General features: G+C 44.8%; 1 protein-coding gene across 4 annotated transcripts in view; it reads left to right on the top strand.

The window, feature by feature from the left end:
* Positions 1–19,759, top strand: part of LOC126202921 (trithorax group protein osa-like) — a 145,647-nt gene that overhangs the window by 99,191 nt on the left and 26,697 nt on the right. For all 4 annotated transcript variants that reach the window (XM_049937006.1, XM_049937008.1, XM_049937007.1 and 1 more), the window contains exons 3-4: positions 7,755–7,919; positions 15,661–15,801. In XM_049937006.1, the coding sequence (XP_049792963.1) occupies positions 7,755–7,919; positions 15,661–15,801 (306 nt within the window). The remainder of the gene's footprint in view (positions 1–7,754; positions 7,920–15,660; positions 15,802–19,759) is intronic.

Below are 19,759 nucleotides of genomic sequence, written 5' to 3'. Positions count from 1 at the left end.
AACAGCAATTCACCGGCGTTGCCTGGTGAAACGTTGTTGTGATGCCTCGTGTAAGGAGGAGAAATGCGTACCATCACGTTTCCGACTTTGATAAAGATCGGATTGCAGCCTATCACGATTGCGGTTTATCGTATCGCGACATTGCTGCTTGCGTTGGTCAAAATTCAATGACAGTTGGCAGAATATGGAATAGCTGGGTTCAGGAGAACGCCGTGCTGGATCCCAACGGCCTCGTATCACTAGCAGTCGAGCTGACAGGCATCTTATCCGCATGGCTGTAACGGATCGTGCAGCCACGTCTCGATCCCTGAGTCAACAGATGGGGACGTTTGCGAGACAACAACCATCTGCACGAACAGTTCGACGACGTTTGCAGCAGCATGGACTATCAGCTCGGAGACCACGGCTGCGGTTACCGTTGACGCTGCATCACAGACAGGAGCGCCTGCGATGGTGTACTCAGCGATGAACCTGGGTGCACGAATGGCAAAACGTCATTTTTTCGAATAAATCCAGGTTCTGTTTACAGCATGATGATGGTCGCATCCGTGTTTGGTGACATCGCGGTGAACGCACATTGGAAGCGTGTGTTCGTCATCGCCGTACTGGCGTATCACCCGGCATAATGGTATGGGGTGCCATCGGTTACACGTCTCGGTCACCTCTTGTTCGCATCGACGGCGGTTTGAACAGTGGACGTTACATTTAAGATGTGTTACGACCCGTGGCTCTACCCTTCATTCGATCCCTGCGAAACCCTACATTTCCGCAGGATGATGCACGACCGCATGTTGCAGGTCCTGTACGGGCCTTTCTGTATAAAGAAAATGTTCGGCTGCTACCCTGGCTAGCACATTCTCCAGATCTCTCACCAACTGTAAACGTCTGGTCAATGGTGGCCGAGCAACTGGCTCGTCACAATACGCCAGTCACTACTCTTGATGAACTGTGGTATCGTGTTGAAGCTGCATTGGCAGCTGTACCTCTACACGCCATCCAAGCTCTGTTTGACTCAATGCCCAAGCGTATCAAGGCCGTTATTACGGCCAGAGGTGGTTGTTCTGGGTACTGATTTCTCAGGATCCATGCACCCAAAGTGCGTGAAAATGTAATCACATGTCAGTTCTAGTATAATATATTTGTCCAATGAATACCCGTTTATCATATGCATTTCTTCTTGGGTAGCAATTTTAATGGACAGTAGTGTAGTTCCTTATACGTACAGACCATCGACGGAGGCATGGATCCCTGATGAATGGTTTCGCATTATTTTCAGCGATGAATCGTCCTTCTGCACTACCTATGCTGTCCATTGTTGGCGAGTGCTGTGGAGACCTGGAAAGCGGTTGCAAGAACTCTCCACTCGCACTAAACCTCCAGAAACGTCTCCGTTTAGCCATTGAGCCTGTAGATGGTGATACAAGGGGCAAACAGTCTAACTGACCATGCTTTCCCACCCGAGTTTTGCGATAATTAAGCCAGTCCATCCTTGAACTGACATGGTGAGCCGCAGCGTAGGAATTCTTTCTACCTGTTATTTGGAGGCGCTCTCGTAGTTTTATGTCCTCTTGCAGAGCCGTAGCAGCACCGCCGGATTCTGAAAGTGCAAGTCTACAGTCTACAATAAATGAAAAGCACCAGTTTGCTTTTGTTCTACAATATTACTTTTATTGTGTTAACCGGTTTTCAGCTTAAAAGGCCATCTTCAGACATTTGCTGAGTATTGTCATCAAAGAAGTTACTATGTTTGCAAACAACATTGGAAGAGAAGTATACGTCTAGACTGAAGCAGAAACATACAGTAAGTAACATCTTTGGCAGTGTGGTGGTAATGCAATGAAGAAGTAAAAAATTGAAGAGTAAATAAATGAAAATGGAGTAGACAGGAAAAACTTTAACACACAATAGGAACAACATGCCTGCATAACAGTTTCTATTAATAAACAAAACTAATAAAATAAAACAAAATTGGTACTTGATAAGGCTACATCAGGAGGTGTAAAACACGGAGAGTTATATGATAGCCGGCCGAAGTGGCCGTGCGGTTAAAGGCGCTGCAGTCTGGAACCGCAAGACCGCTACGGTAGCAGGTTCGAATCCTGCCTCGGGCATGGATGTTTGTGATGTCCTTAGGTTAGTTAGGTTTAACTAGTTCTAAGTTCTAGGGGACTAATGACCTCGGCAGTTGAGTCCCATAGTGCTCAGAGCCATTTGAACGGAGAGTGATACACAGGCCAATTAAAATAAGAAACAATTATCAATGTAACTAAGAATACACAAGGAACTTAAGCAATATCAATAAGATGAACAGAAATAAATAAATGAAGGAAAATGGAGGCGTTTGAGGGAACATACAGTAAATGCAATCTTTGAGAGTGTGGTGGTACTGCACTTTAACATTAACATTATATTTAAAACAGTGGCTATGTAACAGTTTGCATTAAATAAATGAACAAAGCAAAATATAAACAGTATTTGATGAGACAACTACAAAAGGTGTTAAACATGGACAGTAATACAAGTAGCAGTTAAAAGAAAGACTTAACAATTGAAATTACGGTCTATATGGAATACATAGACAACTTCAGTAAAATAAAAGAACTTAATGAATACAGGAAAATGGGAGTATGTAGGAACAGACGGTGTGGGAAGTAGTGAACAACAGAGATGATTATATGAAGTTTAGGAGAGGTTAGGTGTTGAGCTGTGTCTGGTCATTTAGCATTATATGTGGACTGTGAGCAAGATGTTTGTTAATTTCCAGGGCTTCCAGCAGGTTGAGTTTATGGCCTTTGTTTGCTAAGTCAAGTACGTGGGACACTGGCTGGTAGTTGTGACCCTCACTCAGTACATGCTCATCAAATGCGGAGTCACAATTCTACAGCCTCCAGTTGCGTTCATGTTCATGCTCTACTGTCTTTGTTTTGCGTAATGAAGCGGGAGGAAGTTCTTTGTGCAAATAATTTTACGCAGGATGCCATTACAGTGCGTTTATTTAAGAAACACCGTAAAATGAAATTGTTCACGCTGACTATATGCTAACTGTTAACGGTACGAGAGCGTGGTCTGCCGCATGACTACATCGAAAGGCATCCTATGGACGGCTGCTGACTATGGCGCACATGCTTGAACTTGGGGGTACAATCGGTACAGTTCGTATAAAACAGTACATCTTCGGTTTTGGGTTGGTTGGGTTGTTTGGGGAAGGAGACCAGACAGCGACGTCATCGGTCTCGTTGGATTAGGCAAAGAAGGGGAAGGAAGTCGGCCGTGCCCTTTCAAAGGAACCATCCTGGCATTTGCCTGGGGTGATTTAGGGAAATCACGGAAAACCTAAATCAGGATGGCTGGACGCGGGATTGAACCGTCGTCCTCCCGAATCCGAGTCCAGTGTCTAACTCTTCGGTTATGCCAAGGTTTTTCATCTATTTATTAATATCAACGTTTTTTTGGCTTCGTATAATTACTGAAAGGTATTATTTATGACCGTAGACTACTCCTAATGTCTGAGGGGCAGAAGGCAACTTCCGTTAGCAAATATTTATTAATAATAAATATTTGATTCGCTCCAGATTAAATGTACTTTCTCTCTTCATCTCTTCTCTGACGTCACCAGAGATATCTGCATCGGCTCCCCATCCCACTGGCTCTGAAAGCGGAAGATGGCCAACCACCTACAGCTCGCTCCTTAATCTATTCGTACTATAGTGCTGATACATTCACGTATGTGAAATAGCAAAATAAAATAAAGTAAAATGCCCTCATATCTGCAAATAAAAGGTACATTCCAAGATACCATTGTTCCAGCGTTTTAAAGTGGCACAGTGGTGCTACTTCTGGCGTCACGGTGTGAGGAGCCATCGGGAACTACTTCATGTCACGTCCGGCAGTGACTGAGAGAATTCCGACGGCACAACTGTACGTCACATATGTCCTGCGTCCTGATGTGCTACCTCTTATGCGACAGTTCCGTGGTACTATTTTTCGGCAAGACAACGATCGACCACACATAGGATTAGATTAGATTTACTTTCATTCCTCCAGGATGTAGAACATGTCAGAAAAACAACAATACATGACAAATATATACAATCCAAAAAAATAAGCTAATGTACCATTCCACAGGTCCCAAGTGGAATGATCGTCATTTTTTAATGAACACTATGTGAAAGAATCATTTTAAAAATACTAATGCACTGAATTTAAAATAAAAAAGGTTTGTTTTATTTATTTATAAGGTAATAAACGTGTAATACACCTACTATTATAATTATTTACAATGAACACATTACTGCACTGAAATTGTGCAGAAGGTATATTGTACTTATATATATACACACACAAATCAGTTGGTTCTACTGAGAAATTCATCAATGGAGTAGAAGGAGTTGATCACCAATAAATCCTTTAGGCCTCTCTTAAACTGAATTTCATTGGTTGTTAAGCTTTTTATGGCTGCTAGCAAGCTATTGAAAATGTGTGTTCCTGAATAATGCAGACCTTTTTGTACAAGACTAAGTGACTTTAAATCCTTGTGAAGATTATTCTTATTTCTAGTATTGATTCCATGAATTGAGCTGTTGGCTTGAAAAAGTGATATATTTTTAATGACAAATTTCATTAAGGATTAAATATATTGGAAAGCAGTAGTTAGTATCCCTAGTTCCCTAAACATGCTTCTGCAGGATGTTCTTGAGTTCACACCACATATAACTCTTACTGCACGTTTTTTTGCCCGGAAAACTTTAGCTTGGCTTGATGAATTACCCCCAAAAATAATCCCATATGACATTATGGAATGAAAGTAAGCATAGTATGCCAGCTTTTCCATTTTTATATCCCCTATGTCTGACACAATTCGCATTGCAAATAGAGATTTGTTAAGACGCTTCTGCAGTTCTGTGGTGTGCTTTTCCCAGTTGAATTTATTATCAAGCTGTAATCCCACGAATTTAACACTGCCCACTTCTTCTATCTGCTTGTCATCATATGTTAGGCATATACTCGTGGGACACCCCTTACAAGTTCTGAACTGCATGTAGTGTGTTTTTTCAAAGTTTAGTGGCAAGGAATTGGCTAGGAACCAGTGATTAATGTCCATGACTATTTTATTAGCTGATCTTTCTAAGACTACACTTGATTTGCTATTTATTGCAATGTTTGTATCATCGGCAAACAAAACGAACTTGACATCTGGTAATGTTACTGATGTAAGGTCATTGATATACACAAGAAAAAGTAAAGGCCCTAAAATGGAACCTCGTGGGACCCCACATGTAATTAGTTCCCAGTTGGATGATTCCTGATAGCTTGAGACATGTCTCTTTCCTAATAACACCTTTTGTTTCCTGCCAGAGATATAAGATTTGAACCATTTTGCAGCATTTCCTGTTACACTATAATATTCTAATTTACTTAAAAGGATATTGTGATTTACACAGTCAAATGCCTTTGACAGATCACAAAATATACCAGTTGCCTGCAATTGTTTCAAATGGTTCAAATGGCTCTGAGCACTATGGGACTCAACTGCTGTGGTCATTAGTCCCCTAGAACTTAGAACTACTTAAACCTAACTAACCTAAGGACACCACACACATCCATGCCCGAGGCAGGATTCGAACCTGCGACCGTAGCAATCGCACGGTTCCTGACTGCGCGCCTAGAACCGCGAGACCACCGCGGCCGGCTGCAATTGTTTATCTAATGAATAAGCACATTTTCACTGTAAGTGTAGATAGCCTTATCAATATCAGAACTCTTTAGAAATCCGAACTGTGACTTTGACAGTATGTTATTTGAGATAAGATGGTAATAAAGCCGATTGTACATTACTTTTTCTAAAATTTTTGAGAATGCTGGCAAAAGTAAAACTGGACGGAAATTTGATGCTATTTCTTTGTCTCCCTTCTTAAACGTGTCTCTGTGAACTATTGGCCTGATCAGGTACTCCCGTGTCCAAAAGAAATGTGGGTAAAAGGGCATGTGACGACCTAAATCTACATCTACATCTACATACATACTCCGCAATCCACCATACGGTGCGTGGCGGAGGGTACCTCGTACCACAACTAACATCTTCGCACCCTGTTCCACTCCCAAACAGAACGAGGGAAAAATGACTGCCTATATGCCTCTGTACGAGCCGTAATCTCTCTTATCTTTGTGGTCTTTCCGCGAAATATAAGTTGGCGGCAGTAAAATTGTACTGCAGTCACCCTCAAATGCTGGTTCTCTAAATTTCCTCAGTAGCGATTCACGAAAAGAACGCCTCCTTTCTTCCAGAGACTCTCACCCGTGTTCCTGAAGCATTTCCGTAACACTCGCATGATGATCAAACCTACCAGTAACAAATCTAGCAGCCCGCCTCAGAATTTCTTCTATGTCTTCCCTCAAACCGACCTGATAGGGATCCCAAACGCTCGAGCAGTACTCAAGGAGAGGTCGTATTAGTGTTTTATAAGAGGTCTCCTTTACAGATGAACCACATCTTCCCAAAATTCTACCAATGAACCGAAGACGACTATCCGCCTTCCCCACAACTGCCATTACATGCTTCTCCCACTTCATATCGCTCTGCAATGTTACGCCCAGACATTTAATCGACGTGACTGTGTCAAGCGCTACACTACTAATGGAGTATTCAAACATTACGGGATTCTTTTTCCTATTCATCTGCATTAATTTACATTTATCTATATTTAGAGTTAGCTGCCATTCTTTACACCAATCACAAATCCTGCCCAAGTCATCTTGTATCCTCCTACAGTCACTCAACGACGACACCTTTCCGTACACCACAGCATCATCAGCAAACAGCCGCACATTGCTATGCACCCTATGCAAAAGATCATTTATGTAGATAGAAAACAACAGCGGACCTACCACACTTCCCTGGGGCACTCCAGATGATACCCCCACCTCCGATGAACACTCACCATCGAGGACAACGTACTGGGTTCTATTACTTAATGAATCAGTGTAAACAGTGATCACATAATAGACAGCATTCCGATAAATGATCACAATCCCCCTCCCCCCCCACACACAAACTCACACACACACAAAACTTACATCAACACGCATACAGTCAGACAAAATCAAATTGAAAGTAAAAGCTGAGGAAGTTGGCAACACTTACAAAATCAAATGACATTCCAGACACAGAAAATAATAGTTCCAGTGCTATCTTAGTTCCAGTGCTATGGTTCAAAAGCAGTGATTACAAGATAAACTTCAAGCTTTCAGTTTTGCACATGATAGAAGGCTGCTTGATTTACAAATAATGAGTTACACACTGAACTGTAAGTACGTTTCCATTCTATTATGAGAAGAAAACCATGAACTTTTTAAATCTATAACCTTTATGTGAACGCGAAAAAAACATGTAATATTTCGGGACATCCACTGTAGACGTCTTGTGAAAAAGGTGAAACGCGCCTGGGTGAGTAAGTGAAACAAGAAACTAATGTGCAACATGGAAAAGGTTTTTTTGTTGTAAACTTCTGCAAGTTAAAGTAAATAATGTTGGTGTTCCTAAATATCAATGTTGAGATATTAAAACCTTTATCATCAAAAATATTATGGGGCAGTCACGTATATGACCAGGAAAAATGGGGAGAGGAACACAACTACAATTACGACTACTTTCCCAGGAAGCGGAAACGCGTTTTGTGTGAGTAACTATGTAGTAGTGAACTGTTGCTGACGGCCTTCGCCTTCAGCTTGTGACTCTCGCCTTCCCTGTCCGGCAGGCGCCCGCGGAGGAGGAGATGACGCAGTTCCACTCTCAGGACGCGGCCGGGCGCTCGCTCTTCGGCTACATGATGGCCGACCAGGCGCGCATCGAGGCCAGGGCTCCCGACGGATCCGTCAGGGGCTCCTACACATACCTGGACCCCAGCGGACGCGCCATAAAGGTACCCACTACTCAGCTGCTTGTTGCGCTACGGCACCGAAATCACCACCGCCTTAACTTTCAAGGATTGGGTGCAACGCCAGTTCCTTCTTTCTAAGTCCATCTTTTCCATGCAGTGTCTCCTCGACTCTGCCAACTCTTGTACATGTACATGTTTCACACCTTGTGATGGTTACCGCCTCTCTGACAGCCTTTCCATATGCTCCTTTCATTTATCTCTACCACTGATCAGTCGCCTACCTAATACGCGGTATCCCCACCTTTGGCACAGATAACAGCGTGGCGCGTCGTGGCAGTGAGACCTTGGGAGGTCGATGGAGGGCGTTGGAGCCGCATCTGCACACACAAGTCACCTAATTCCTCCAAATTCCAGTGGGGAGGGAGAGGGGTGATGATCTCTGACGCCACGTTCAGTCACATCCCAGATTTGTTTGATCAGGTTCAGATCTGGAGAGTTTGGGGACCAAGGCATCAATTGGACTCGCCACTGTATTCCTCGAACCACTCCATCGCACTACTGGCAAGAAGAAATGCATATGATAAACGTGTAATCATTGGACAAATATATTATACTAGAATTGACATGTGATTACATTTTCACGCAATTTGGGTGCATAGATCCTGAGAAATCAGTACCCAGAACATCCAACTCTGGCCGTAATAACGGCCTTGATGCGCCTGGGCATTGAGTCAAACAGAGATTGGATGGCGTGTACAGGTACAGCTGCCCATGCAGCTTCAACACGATACCACAGTTCATCAAGAGTAGGGACTGGCGTATTGTGACGAGCCAGTTGCTCGGCCACCATTGACCAGACGTTTTCAGTTGGTGAGAGATCTGGAGAATGTGTTGGCCAGGGCAGCAGTCGAACATTTTCTGTATCCAGAAAGGCCCGTACAGGATCTGCAACATGCGGTCGTGCATTATCCTGCTCAGATGTAGGGTTTCGCAAGGATCGAATGAAGGGTAGAGCCAACGGTCGTAAAACATCTGAAATGTAACGTCCACTGGTCAAAGTGCCGTCAGTCCGAACAAGAGGTGACCGAGACGTGTAACCAATGGCAACCCATACCATCACGCTGGGTCATACGCCAGTGTGCTGATGACGAATACACACTTCCAATGTGAGTTCACCGCGATGTCGCCAAACACGGATGCGACCATTATGATGCCGTAAACAGAACCTGGAATCATCCGAAGAAATGACGTTTTGCCATTCGTGCACCCAGGATCGTCGTTGAGTACACCATCGCAGGCGCTTCTGTCTGTGATGCAGCGTCAGGGGTAACCGCAACCATGGTCTCCGAGCCGATAGTCCATGCTACTGCAAACGTCGTCGAACTGTTCGTGTAGATGGTTGTTGTCTTGTAAACATCCCCATCTGTTGACTCAGGGATCGAGACGTGGCTGCACGATCCGTTACAGCCATTCGGATAAGATGCATGTCATCTCGACTGCTAGTGATACGAGGCCGTTGGGATCCAGCACGGCGTTCCGTATTACCCTCCTGAACCCACCGGTTCCATATTGTGCTAACAGTCATTGGATCTCGACCAACGCGAGCAGTAATGTCGCGATACGATAAACCGCAACCGCGATAGGATACAATCCGACCTTTATCAAAGTCAGAAACGTGATGGTACGCATTTCTCCTCCTTACACGAGGCATCACAACAACGTTTCACCAGACAACGGCGGTCAGCTGCTGTTTGCGTATGAAAAATCGGTTGGAAACTTTCCTCATGTCAGCACGTTGTACGTGTCGCTACCAGCGCCAACCGTGTGTGAATGCTCTGGAAAGCTAATGATTTGCATATCACAGCATCTTCTTCCTGTCGGTTAAATTTCGCGTCTGTAGCACGTCACCTTCGTGGTGTGGCAATTTTAATGGCCAGTAGTGTAAGTTAAAGAAGACATATATTTTATTTATTATATGCTTGTCAGGTCACGTCAATCAACACTACTACTTGTACTGGTCTAATCAAAGTGATCTTACTCGTAAATATGAACATCCTTTCTTTTTTATAAGCGGCATTCAAATCACGCTCTGTCACTAGTGTAATGTAACAGTGACGACTCTGTTAACTCAAAGACAGTCGCCAAAACCGTTGGCACATTTATCCCATTGCGACACTAGTCGGTCGATTCCATCTTTGAAGACGTTAGTAGGCTGCTCTCGGATCCAGACCTGGACCCAGTCACACACTTCGTCGTCGGTTGCGATGGAATGTCCGGCATAGCTTGTTTTAGAGGTCCAAACACATGAAAGTCACACGGTGAAAGGTCGGGACTGTACGGTGGATGTTCCAGCGTTTCCCACCAAAACTGGTGCAATGTCGTCTTCACTTCATTGTCCGTGCGTGGACGGGAATTATGAGACTCAGACTGTACTGAGCGCATACAGCCTTCATCCGTCGATACATTTCACGGCCCCCAACTCCCTCTGCCGCCAAAAATCGAATCACTCCTCGTTGTTCCTGGTTACTCGCCTGCATGTTAAGGTACGTTTACACTGGAATACATGTATCGCGACATGTATGAGCGACATGTCAATTTGACATGTCGCGATACATCACCTCATACAAAAACTCACGGAACTTGTATGCGGACCCTCCAGCTCATACATGTCGCCTATACATTTTGTATATCGCTTTTTGGCCATATACGCGACATGTATGAGCGACATTTGAAGAAGTCGCGCATGCGCAGTACTATCTTTCCTGTCGTCTTGTCGACTGCCGCTTATTTCGACGATTAGCGCATGCGTAGTACCAGGCTCTTTGGCGGCTGTTTGAGTTTTGTAGGTGCCGACTGTCGTTTCGACGTTAATGTATCTGCATAGAATATCAAAAAGTGCCATATGCAACATTATTCTTCGTGTTTGCGAGGCCATTGTGCAAGTTTTATCCCAAGAAGTGAAGGTAAAAGTTGTATATATATATCAGTGTATGTAATACATTATATAATTTTTTCATGCATCTAGCACGTATATCAATGTTTTGCTATTATTCCGGCGGCCTCGCGTGATAATGTTGACAACGGATGCCGACAATCGTGTGTGAGACGTTGGCATTAGCAATCGCGCGACAATGCAAATGTTTTGTCATGAAATCTTCGTTTTACGAGGAATTCCCAGTGGCTAAAAAACGAAGTGTTACTGCCAACTGATCCTCTGGTGGAATCGCTTCCCGAAAGTTTGTGTTGGTTTTGGACACAAGAGGAGCCACAAGTGATAACAAACCGCGGAAATCCTCCATACTCATCCTAAAATAATTTCTAAAATATGCGCCATCCTCTAGCGTTAATTCGCGAGAAACTCTATGTGCCACCATCTACGCTTCCTCCGCCTTTTCTTCCTATCATCTTCCAAAAGAGCAAGTGCATCAGCACATAAAAATGTGAAATCTTCCAAATCGTCGTCGGAAGCTATCGCACAGTGATACATATCAACCAGTGTAAACGCACGCTCATACATGTATGAGGTTGATACTTGTCAACTCATACAAGTCGCGATACATGTCGCAAAGTCGCATATGCATGTATCTCATACATGTGCCGATACAAATCGCAGTGTAAACGCACCTTTAGGTAGTGGACGATAACTTGTGTTACCACCTTCTCTGCGGCGCGAAACCTCACTGGCGCTACGCAACATCAAACGGTGCGCACGGGTCAGTCTCTGTACCAATAGGCTGCGCCACCATGCCCGCAATTATGTGGTGCCACCTTAACGTGTAGGCCAAAGGTAAATGCACTGACCAGGTTTCACTTGAATGAACCTCATAGATCAGTCTGATTATGATCATAACGATCGAAACCGATTATTGAATCAACAAATTTGCGATCAAAGACTGTTTTGGTTTCCAACTTTTATCAAACATTTGATCGCTGATACCTTCAAGCGGCTCAAGTCATCCCTCATTTTATACAATTAAGTGACCACCGGCGGATACGACTGAAATATTTCAAAAAAATCTTATCGGGCTTTCAGTCTTATCAAGTGGTTAACAGTCGCACGACCTTTTCGGCCGAGTTCCTCTCGGCCATTGACGTGTCATGTATCAAAATATCTTCCTTAACGCGATTACAGTCCCCGCCTCATTTGGCGCGGAAAAGCTAGAAGAACGCCATCAAAGAAGAGAGCGGTAATCCGGGGTTGTTGACGTTTTCTGACTGAGTGGGCCACACCATCGATGGTACTGCAGTGCGTTACCCCTTGACAATGGCCGAAGAGAACTCGGCCTCAAGCTAGTGGGATTTTAAAAGTGTGACGCAGCTGAAGGCCAGGAACGTTTTGTTAATACGAAACAATTTTCATACACTCAAATATTTCAGCTACGAAATGTACACTGTTGAAAGGCGAATTACAAACATACACTAGTGGCCATTAAAATTACTACACCACGAAGATGACGTGCTACAGACGCGAAATTTACCCGACAGGAAGAAAATGCTGTGATATGCAAATGATTAGCTTTTCAGAGCATTCACTCAAGGTTGGCGCCGGTGGCGACACCCACAACGTGCTGACACGAGGAAAGTTTCTAACCGATTTTTCATACGCAAAACAGCAGTTGATGGGCGTTGCCTGGTGAAACGTTGTTGTGATGCCTCGTGTAAGAAGGAGAAATGCGTACCAACACGTTTCCGACTTTGATAAAGGTCGGATTGTAGCCTAACGCGATTACGGTTTATCGTATCGCGGCATTGCTGCTCGCGTTGGTCGACATCCAATGACTGTTAGCACAATACGGAACGCCGTGCTGGATCCCAACGGCCTCGTATCAGTAGCAGTCGAGATGACATGCATCTTATCCGAATGGCTGTAACGGATCGTGCAGCCACGTATCGATCCCTGAGTTAACAGATGGGGACGTTTGTTTGCAAGACAACAACTATCTGCATGAAGAGTTCGACGACGTTTACAGCGGCATGGACTATCAGCTCGGAGACCACGGCTGCGGTTACCCCTGACGCTGCATCACAGACAGGAGCGCCTGTGACGGTGTACTCAACGACGAACCTGGGTGCACGAATGGCAAAACGTCATTTTTTCGGATGAAACCAGGTTCTGTTTACAGCATCATGATGGTCGCATCCGTGTTTGGCGACACCGCGGTGAACGCACATTGGAAGCGTGTAATCGTCATCGCCATACTGGCCTATCACCCGGCGTGATGGTATGGGGTGCCATTGGTTACACGTGTCGGTCACCTCTTGTTCGCATTGACGGCACTTTGAACAGTGTACGTTACATTTCAGATATGTTACGACCCGCGGCTCTACCCTTCATTCGATCCTTGCGAAACCCTACATTTCAGCAGTATAATGCACGACCGCATGTTGCAGGTTCTGTACGGGCCTTTCTGGATACAGAAAATGTTGGACTGTGCCCTAGGCAGCACATTTTCCAGATCCCTCAGCAATTGAAAACGTCTGGTCAATGGTGGGCGAGCAATTGGCTCGTCACAGTACGCTCTTGATGAACTGTGGTACCGTGTTGAAGCTGCATGGGTAGCTGTACCTGTACACGCCATCCAAGCTCTGTTTGACTCAATGCCCAAGCATATCAAGGCCGTTATTACGGCCAGAGGTGATTGTCCTGGGTACTGGTTTCTCAGGGTCTATGCACTCAAATTGCCTGAAAATGTAATCAAATGTCAGTTTTAGTATAATATATCTATCTAATGAATACCCGTTTATAATCTGCATTTCTTCTTAGTGTAGCATTTTTAATGGCCAGTAGTGTAGTTTCTATTTTCCAGAAGATACCAGCTTCGTGAGCGAATATCGTGAAAGTGCTTGTGACCTTCACTGATAAACAGTTTATTTGTGTCAGGAAACTGGGGATCGTATTACACCGCGCTCGAGCGCACGCAGCGATACTTTTGTTCCTCTCCAACAGTCACAGTACAATATAAACTACTTGTCTTTGGGATACACAGACCATCTTGACACCATGATTTAAAATATGAGGCCTATACCTCTGATACTGCTTCTGCAACGTTCTGTCTGTTTCTCTGATTAATGCTATTTGAATCAGGCTACATAATAATAATGCTCTTTGCCTAAGTAGCTTGGCATCTGCAACAACATGAACATTTTTGAACGTGTGAACAAATTGAGAAACACGTGGTTCATCATTATAAGGTTTCTAATGAGTACTACACTACTGGCCATTAAAATTGCTACACCCCGAAGATGACGTGCTACAGACGGGAAATGTAACCCTTAAGGAAGACGATGCTGAGATATGCAAATGATTAGCTTTTCAGAGCATTCACACAAGGTTGGCGCCGGTGTCGACACCTATAACGTGCTGAAATGATTAAAGTTTCCAACCGATTTCTCATACACAAACAGCAGTTGACCGGTGTTGCCTGGTGAAACGTTGTTGTGATGCCTCGTGTAAGCAGGAGAAATGCGTACCATCACGTTTCCGACATTAATAAATGTCAGATTGTAGCCTACCGCGATTGCGGTTTATTGTAACGCGACATTGCTGCTCGCGTTGGTCGAGATCCCATGACTGTTAGCAGAGCATGGAATCGGTGGATTCAGGAGCGTAATACGGAACGCCATGCTGGATCCCAACTGCCTCGTATCACTAGCAGTCGAGATGACAGGCATCTTTTCCGCATGGCTGTAACGGATCGTGCAGCCACGTCTCGATCCCTGAGTCAACAGATGGGGACGTTTGCAAGACAACAACCATCTGCACGAACAGTTCGACGACGTTTGCAGCAGCGTGGACTATCAGCTCGGAGATCATGGCTGCGGTTACCCTTGACGCTGCATCACAGACAGGAGCGCCTGCGATGGTATACTCAACGACGAACCGGGGTGCACCAATAGCAAAACGTCATTTTTTCGGATGAATCCAGGTTCTGTTTACAGGATCATGATGGTCGCATCCGTGTTTGGCGACATCGCGGTGAACGAACATGGGAAGCGTGTGTTCGTCATTGCCATACTATTGTATCATCCGGCGTGATGGTGTGGAGTGCCATTGGTTACACGTCTCGGTCACCTCTTGTTCGCACTGACGGCGCTTTGAACAGTGTACGTTACATTTCAGATGTGTTACGACCCGAGGCTCTACCCTTCATTCGATCCCTGCGAAACCCTACACTTCAGCAGGATAATGCACGACCGCATGTTGCAGGTCCTGTACGGGCCTTTCTGGATACAGAAAATGTTCGACTGCTGCCCTGGCCAGCACATTCTCCAGATCTCTCACCAATTGAAAACGTCTGGTCAATGGTGGCCGAGCAACTGGCTCGTCACAATACGCCAGTCACTACTCTTGATGAACTGTGGTATCGCGTTGAAGCTGCATGGGCAGCTGTACCTGTACACGCCATCCAACCTCTGTTTGACTCAATGCCCAGGCGTATCAAGGCCGTTATTACGGCGAGAGGTGGTTGTTCTGGGTACTGATTTCTCAGGATGTATGCACCCAATTTGCGTGAAAATGTAATCACATGTCAGTTGTAGTGTAATATATTTGTCCAATGAATACCCGTTTAACATCTGCATTTCTTCTTGGTGTAGCAATTTTAATGGCCAGTAGTGTATAAATAGAATATTGGTGGCACCTGTTGCACAAGTATCTTGATGTCAACCTATTCTGAAGACGGACGTTCGAGACACTTACTTTCATAGCCTTTACCCTATACGCAGTGTATTGTTTCTGGCAAGCTATTCTAGCTGGCGAGTGTGACGGAGTGCTGGATTTCAGGTGCAGTACTGGGACGAGGGGCAGGGCTTCCACGCCGCCGGGAACCACCTGCCCGCCTCCTACCCCGGTCTTCCGCAGCCCGTCCGGGACACCCCGGAGGTGGAGGCGGCGCGAAAGCAGCACCTGCAGGCCTACCAGCAGGTACCACTACCACTATGTGTCAGTACTCTGTGTGTAGAGTGGTGCCTGTGTGAGAAGGGCACACTATACTGGCAATGGCAGTCGTTTTGCCTCACACGCACGCACACTCATACTCTCACTATCTCTCTCTCTCTCTCTCTCTCTCATACACACAAGTAAACTACGAGACGAAATATGAAAACCAGGTACCACGAAAGAATTATCCGAGTGGTAGATGTAATGTACATATACAGACAAACAAATGGTAACAATTTCAGAAAAAATTGATGGTTCATTCAAGAGAAAGATCTCCATAAACTGAGTAAATCAATAACGCGTTGGTATAAGAACGTAGGCTTCCGCGGCAGGTGTCATGCTGATTAAAATTCTTCTGGGTATTATGCCACGTCATTGCTATAAACTAACAACAATAATAAACTGAAACCGACGTTTCGGCCGTATTACAACGGCCTTCCTCAGGGCACGACTGGTTTTGCGTGGGGATAGGTGATTCTATCTCTTACAGACTATCGGTGTTTGGCGTCACTGTTGCAAACTTTTAATTGGCCCTCTAATATGATTGGCTAGTCATGACGTAAGGTACGATGGAAGGAAAAAGGCTATTCGTAGATGTCCATGTCGTCAGCGATTGGTAACTGTCCGCGAATCAGCGTTCGGCTTCTGGCCGGCAAGTTTTCCTCCTGGTGTGCGCGGAAGTGGACTGACAGTTGCTCTACAACTGTTTGTGCAGATACGTCCGTGTCCCGTGTGGCATCTGCCCCGCGACCGCTCGCGGCCCGTTGGACTGGGATGGCCGGCAGCCGAGACGCCGGGAGTTTGCAGCCATCTTCTCTGTTGATGTTTTGAGGCTGCTTAATAATTTCGATCGCCTTCCGCATTCTGCGTTCTCGCATCCACGATTCTTTCGCCAGTACTCGGGCTTCCTGGAACCTGATAGGTTGTCCACAGTCACGGTGGTGTTCCGGTATCGCCGATTTATTATGTTGTTGTAATCGTACACAGCGTTCGTGTTCTGCTACTCGTAAGCAAAACCATTCGTGCCGTGAGGAAGGCCTTTGCAATTCGGCCGGAACGTCGGTTTTAGTTTATTATTGTTGTTAGTTTTTAGCAATGACGCGGCATAACACCCAGAAGAATTTTAATGTCAATAACGCGTTGGTCCACCTGTGGCCCTTATACGAGCATGCCGCTGATTGACAGAGTTGTTGGGTTGCCTCCTGAGGGACATCGTGCCAAGTGGCCCGCTGTATGGTCAAAATCCCGAGCTGGTTGGAGGGCCCTATCCATAATGCTCCAAACGTTCTCTCTTGGCCATGGTAAGGTTTGGTAAGCATGAAGACTAGCAGTAGAATCTCTCGCCAGTACAAACAGCGCGTTAGATCGTTAGAATCCCGAGCCGGTTGGACGTCCCTGCACCTAATGCTCCAAACGTTCTCAGTTAGCGATATATTCGGGGATATTTCTGGCCAATGTAGGGTTTGGTAAGCACGAAGATAAGCAGTAGAAAGTCTCGCCGGGAGTGAGCGGGCATTATCTTGCTGAAATGTAAATCCAGGCTGGCTTGCCATTAAGGGTAACAAAGCGGGGTGTAGAATATCGTCGACATATCATTTTGCTGTAAGGGTGCATCAGATAATATCCAAACGGTCCTGTTATGGAAAGAAGTGGCATCCCAGACCATCATTTCTGGTTGTCGGGCCACATCACTGGAGACAGTCAGGTCGCTATCCCACCACTGTCTGGTGCGTCTCCAGACCCGTCTTCGCTGGACATCGTGGCTTAGTCTGAAAACGGCTCACCACTGACGATGACTCTACTTTAGTCAGTGACATCCCATGCCGAAGACAAGTCTGGAGATGCCCTGGACAGTGGTGGATACCAACCTGACTGTAGCCAGCGATGTGGCCCAACAACCAGGAATGATGGTCTGGGATGCCACTTCTTTTCATAACAGGACCGTTTGGATATTATCTGAGGCAGCCTTACGGCACTATGATACGTCGACGATATTCTACACCCCGCTTTGTTACCCTTAATGGCAAACCAGCCTGGATTTACATTTCAGCAAGATAGTGCCCGCTCACTCCCGGCGAGACTTTCTACAGTTTATATTCGTGCTTACAAAACCCTACATTGGCCAGAAATATCCCCGAATATTTCGCTAGTTGAGAACGTTTGGAGCATTACGTGCAGTGACTTCCAAAGAGCTCGGGATTCTAACGATCTAACGCGCTCTTTGTACAGGCTTTGGCATGATACCCCGCATGAGGATATCCAGCAGCTCTATCCATCAATGCCAAGCCGAATAACTGATTGCATAAGGGCAACGTTATTGACTTGTTCAATTTGTGAAGGTGTTTCTCGTGAATAAATCATCCAATTTTTCTGAAACTCTATTCATTTGTTTGTCTGTACGTGTACATCATATATCTATCGATTTCTGTACCATTCAGATAATTCCTTCGTCATGCGCCTTTTTTTTGTCCTTGATTGTAGATGCAGTGCAGGGTATGTCAAGAGGGTTAGGAAATGTTTTGGGACGTGGTAGTATACACAAATCAAGCAATCGATATGACACGTGCCTAATTTTTATTGGTTACAGCGATGTAGCTGGTTACAGCTATAAGTTATCATTTCGTGTGGTGGTACTCCAGCTACTATGAGATTATTTATCAACTGTCATTTTGTTTGGGAGTTCAAGTTGTGCAACTGTGGTTGAGTTTACCTAGTTGAGCTATTCAGCTACGATTGTGATTTGTCGGCCAATTCTACTGAGTCGTTTGCGCATGCTGCACGCATTTACAAATGCTGATTGGGGGTTTTGTAACAGAATGTTTCTGCTGCTTGTAGAGAATACGGTAGACGATTTCGTAGTAGCAGAGCATCAGATTCAAGAGTGTTTACGCGTATTCTCACTAATTTGTTCCTGACTGGTGCAGTTTTCAGCAGTCATATCTTATCTGAACATGAAAATTAACAGGATGTAGATGAAATAGATGACGTCCGTCAGTTGGCAGAATGTACTCTTTCATCAAGCTCACGGGGAATTTCTACACGTATCGGAACGTGGCCGACATAACGTATGCACTGCCTCTATCGACATCATTTACAGTTGATTCAACACCTTATGGAAGGATGTGAAGGTGGAAAATTGATATTTTATCGTTGGCTAATAGCAAATAGCTCACTCATCCCAGTAATGATGTTTACTGATGAAACCGCTTCCACTCATGGCGGTATCAACATATCTCGTGGCTCAAATCGGTGGTCCGACGAAAATGAACGTGCCTTTGTGGAGACACAATTTCAATGACGTTTTCTGTTTAAATGAATGGTGTGGTGCAATAATCTGTTTATTGGGCCTATTGTGTTATTGCATTTGCATTCAGGGCCGTTATCTAGACTTTCTTGAAAACGAGCTGCCTGCATTATTGAAAGAAGTTCATTTGGCTACAAGATGGGTCCCAGCACATTCTAGTCTTGAAGCAACCACGTAAGTTTAATATCACAAGGCAGATGTACCAATAGAAATGGTCGTGATTCTTGGCCAACAAATCCCCGGGCGGTACCTCTACAGATTTTTGCCCATGGATGCGGTTAATGGGCGAATTCTACAGTGAAAAAGTGAATATAACAGAAGAATTAAAGAATTAATCGTTCAGATTAAGAAACATGCTGCCCCATAGAATAAAGCCAAGGCGACGTAAGAGGAACTGCACTGAAGACGGAAGTAGAATTTACGAAGATCAACTCTGAATATAATCACTTGATTTGATTAACATTTTCTGTGTGTATTTGATCGGATTGCATTCTAAAAATTGGACACAAGCTATACGGCATATTTTATTCGAATTAGTCGATACTACCACCTCCTAAAGTATATTTTCTCTGTGCTGCACAGGATTTTTTTCTAATTTTCAAACCAAGTCCTCAGTCCAGATATTACTTTAACTGTAGG

The sequence above is a fragment of the Schistocerca nitens genome, chromosome 9 (assembly GCF_023898315.1).
Source record: "Schistocerca nitens isolate TAMUIC-IGC-003100 chromosome 9, iqSchNite1.1, whole genome shotgun sequence".
Lineage (NCBI taxonomy): Eukaryota > Metazoa > Arthropoda > Insecta > Orthoptera > Acrididae > Schistocerca > Schistocerca nitens.
This window is presented reverse-complemented; position numbering and strand designations above follow the sequence as displayed.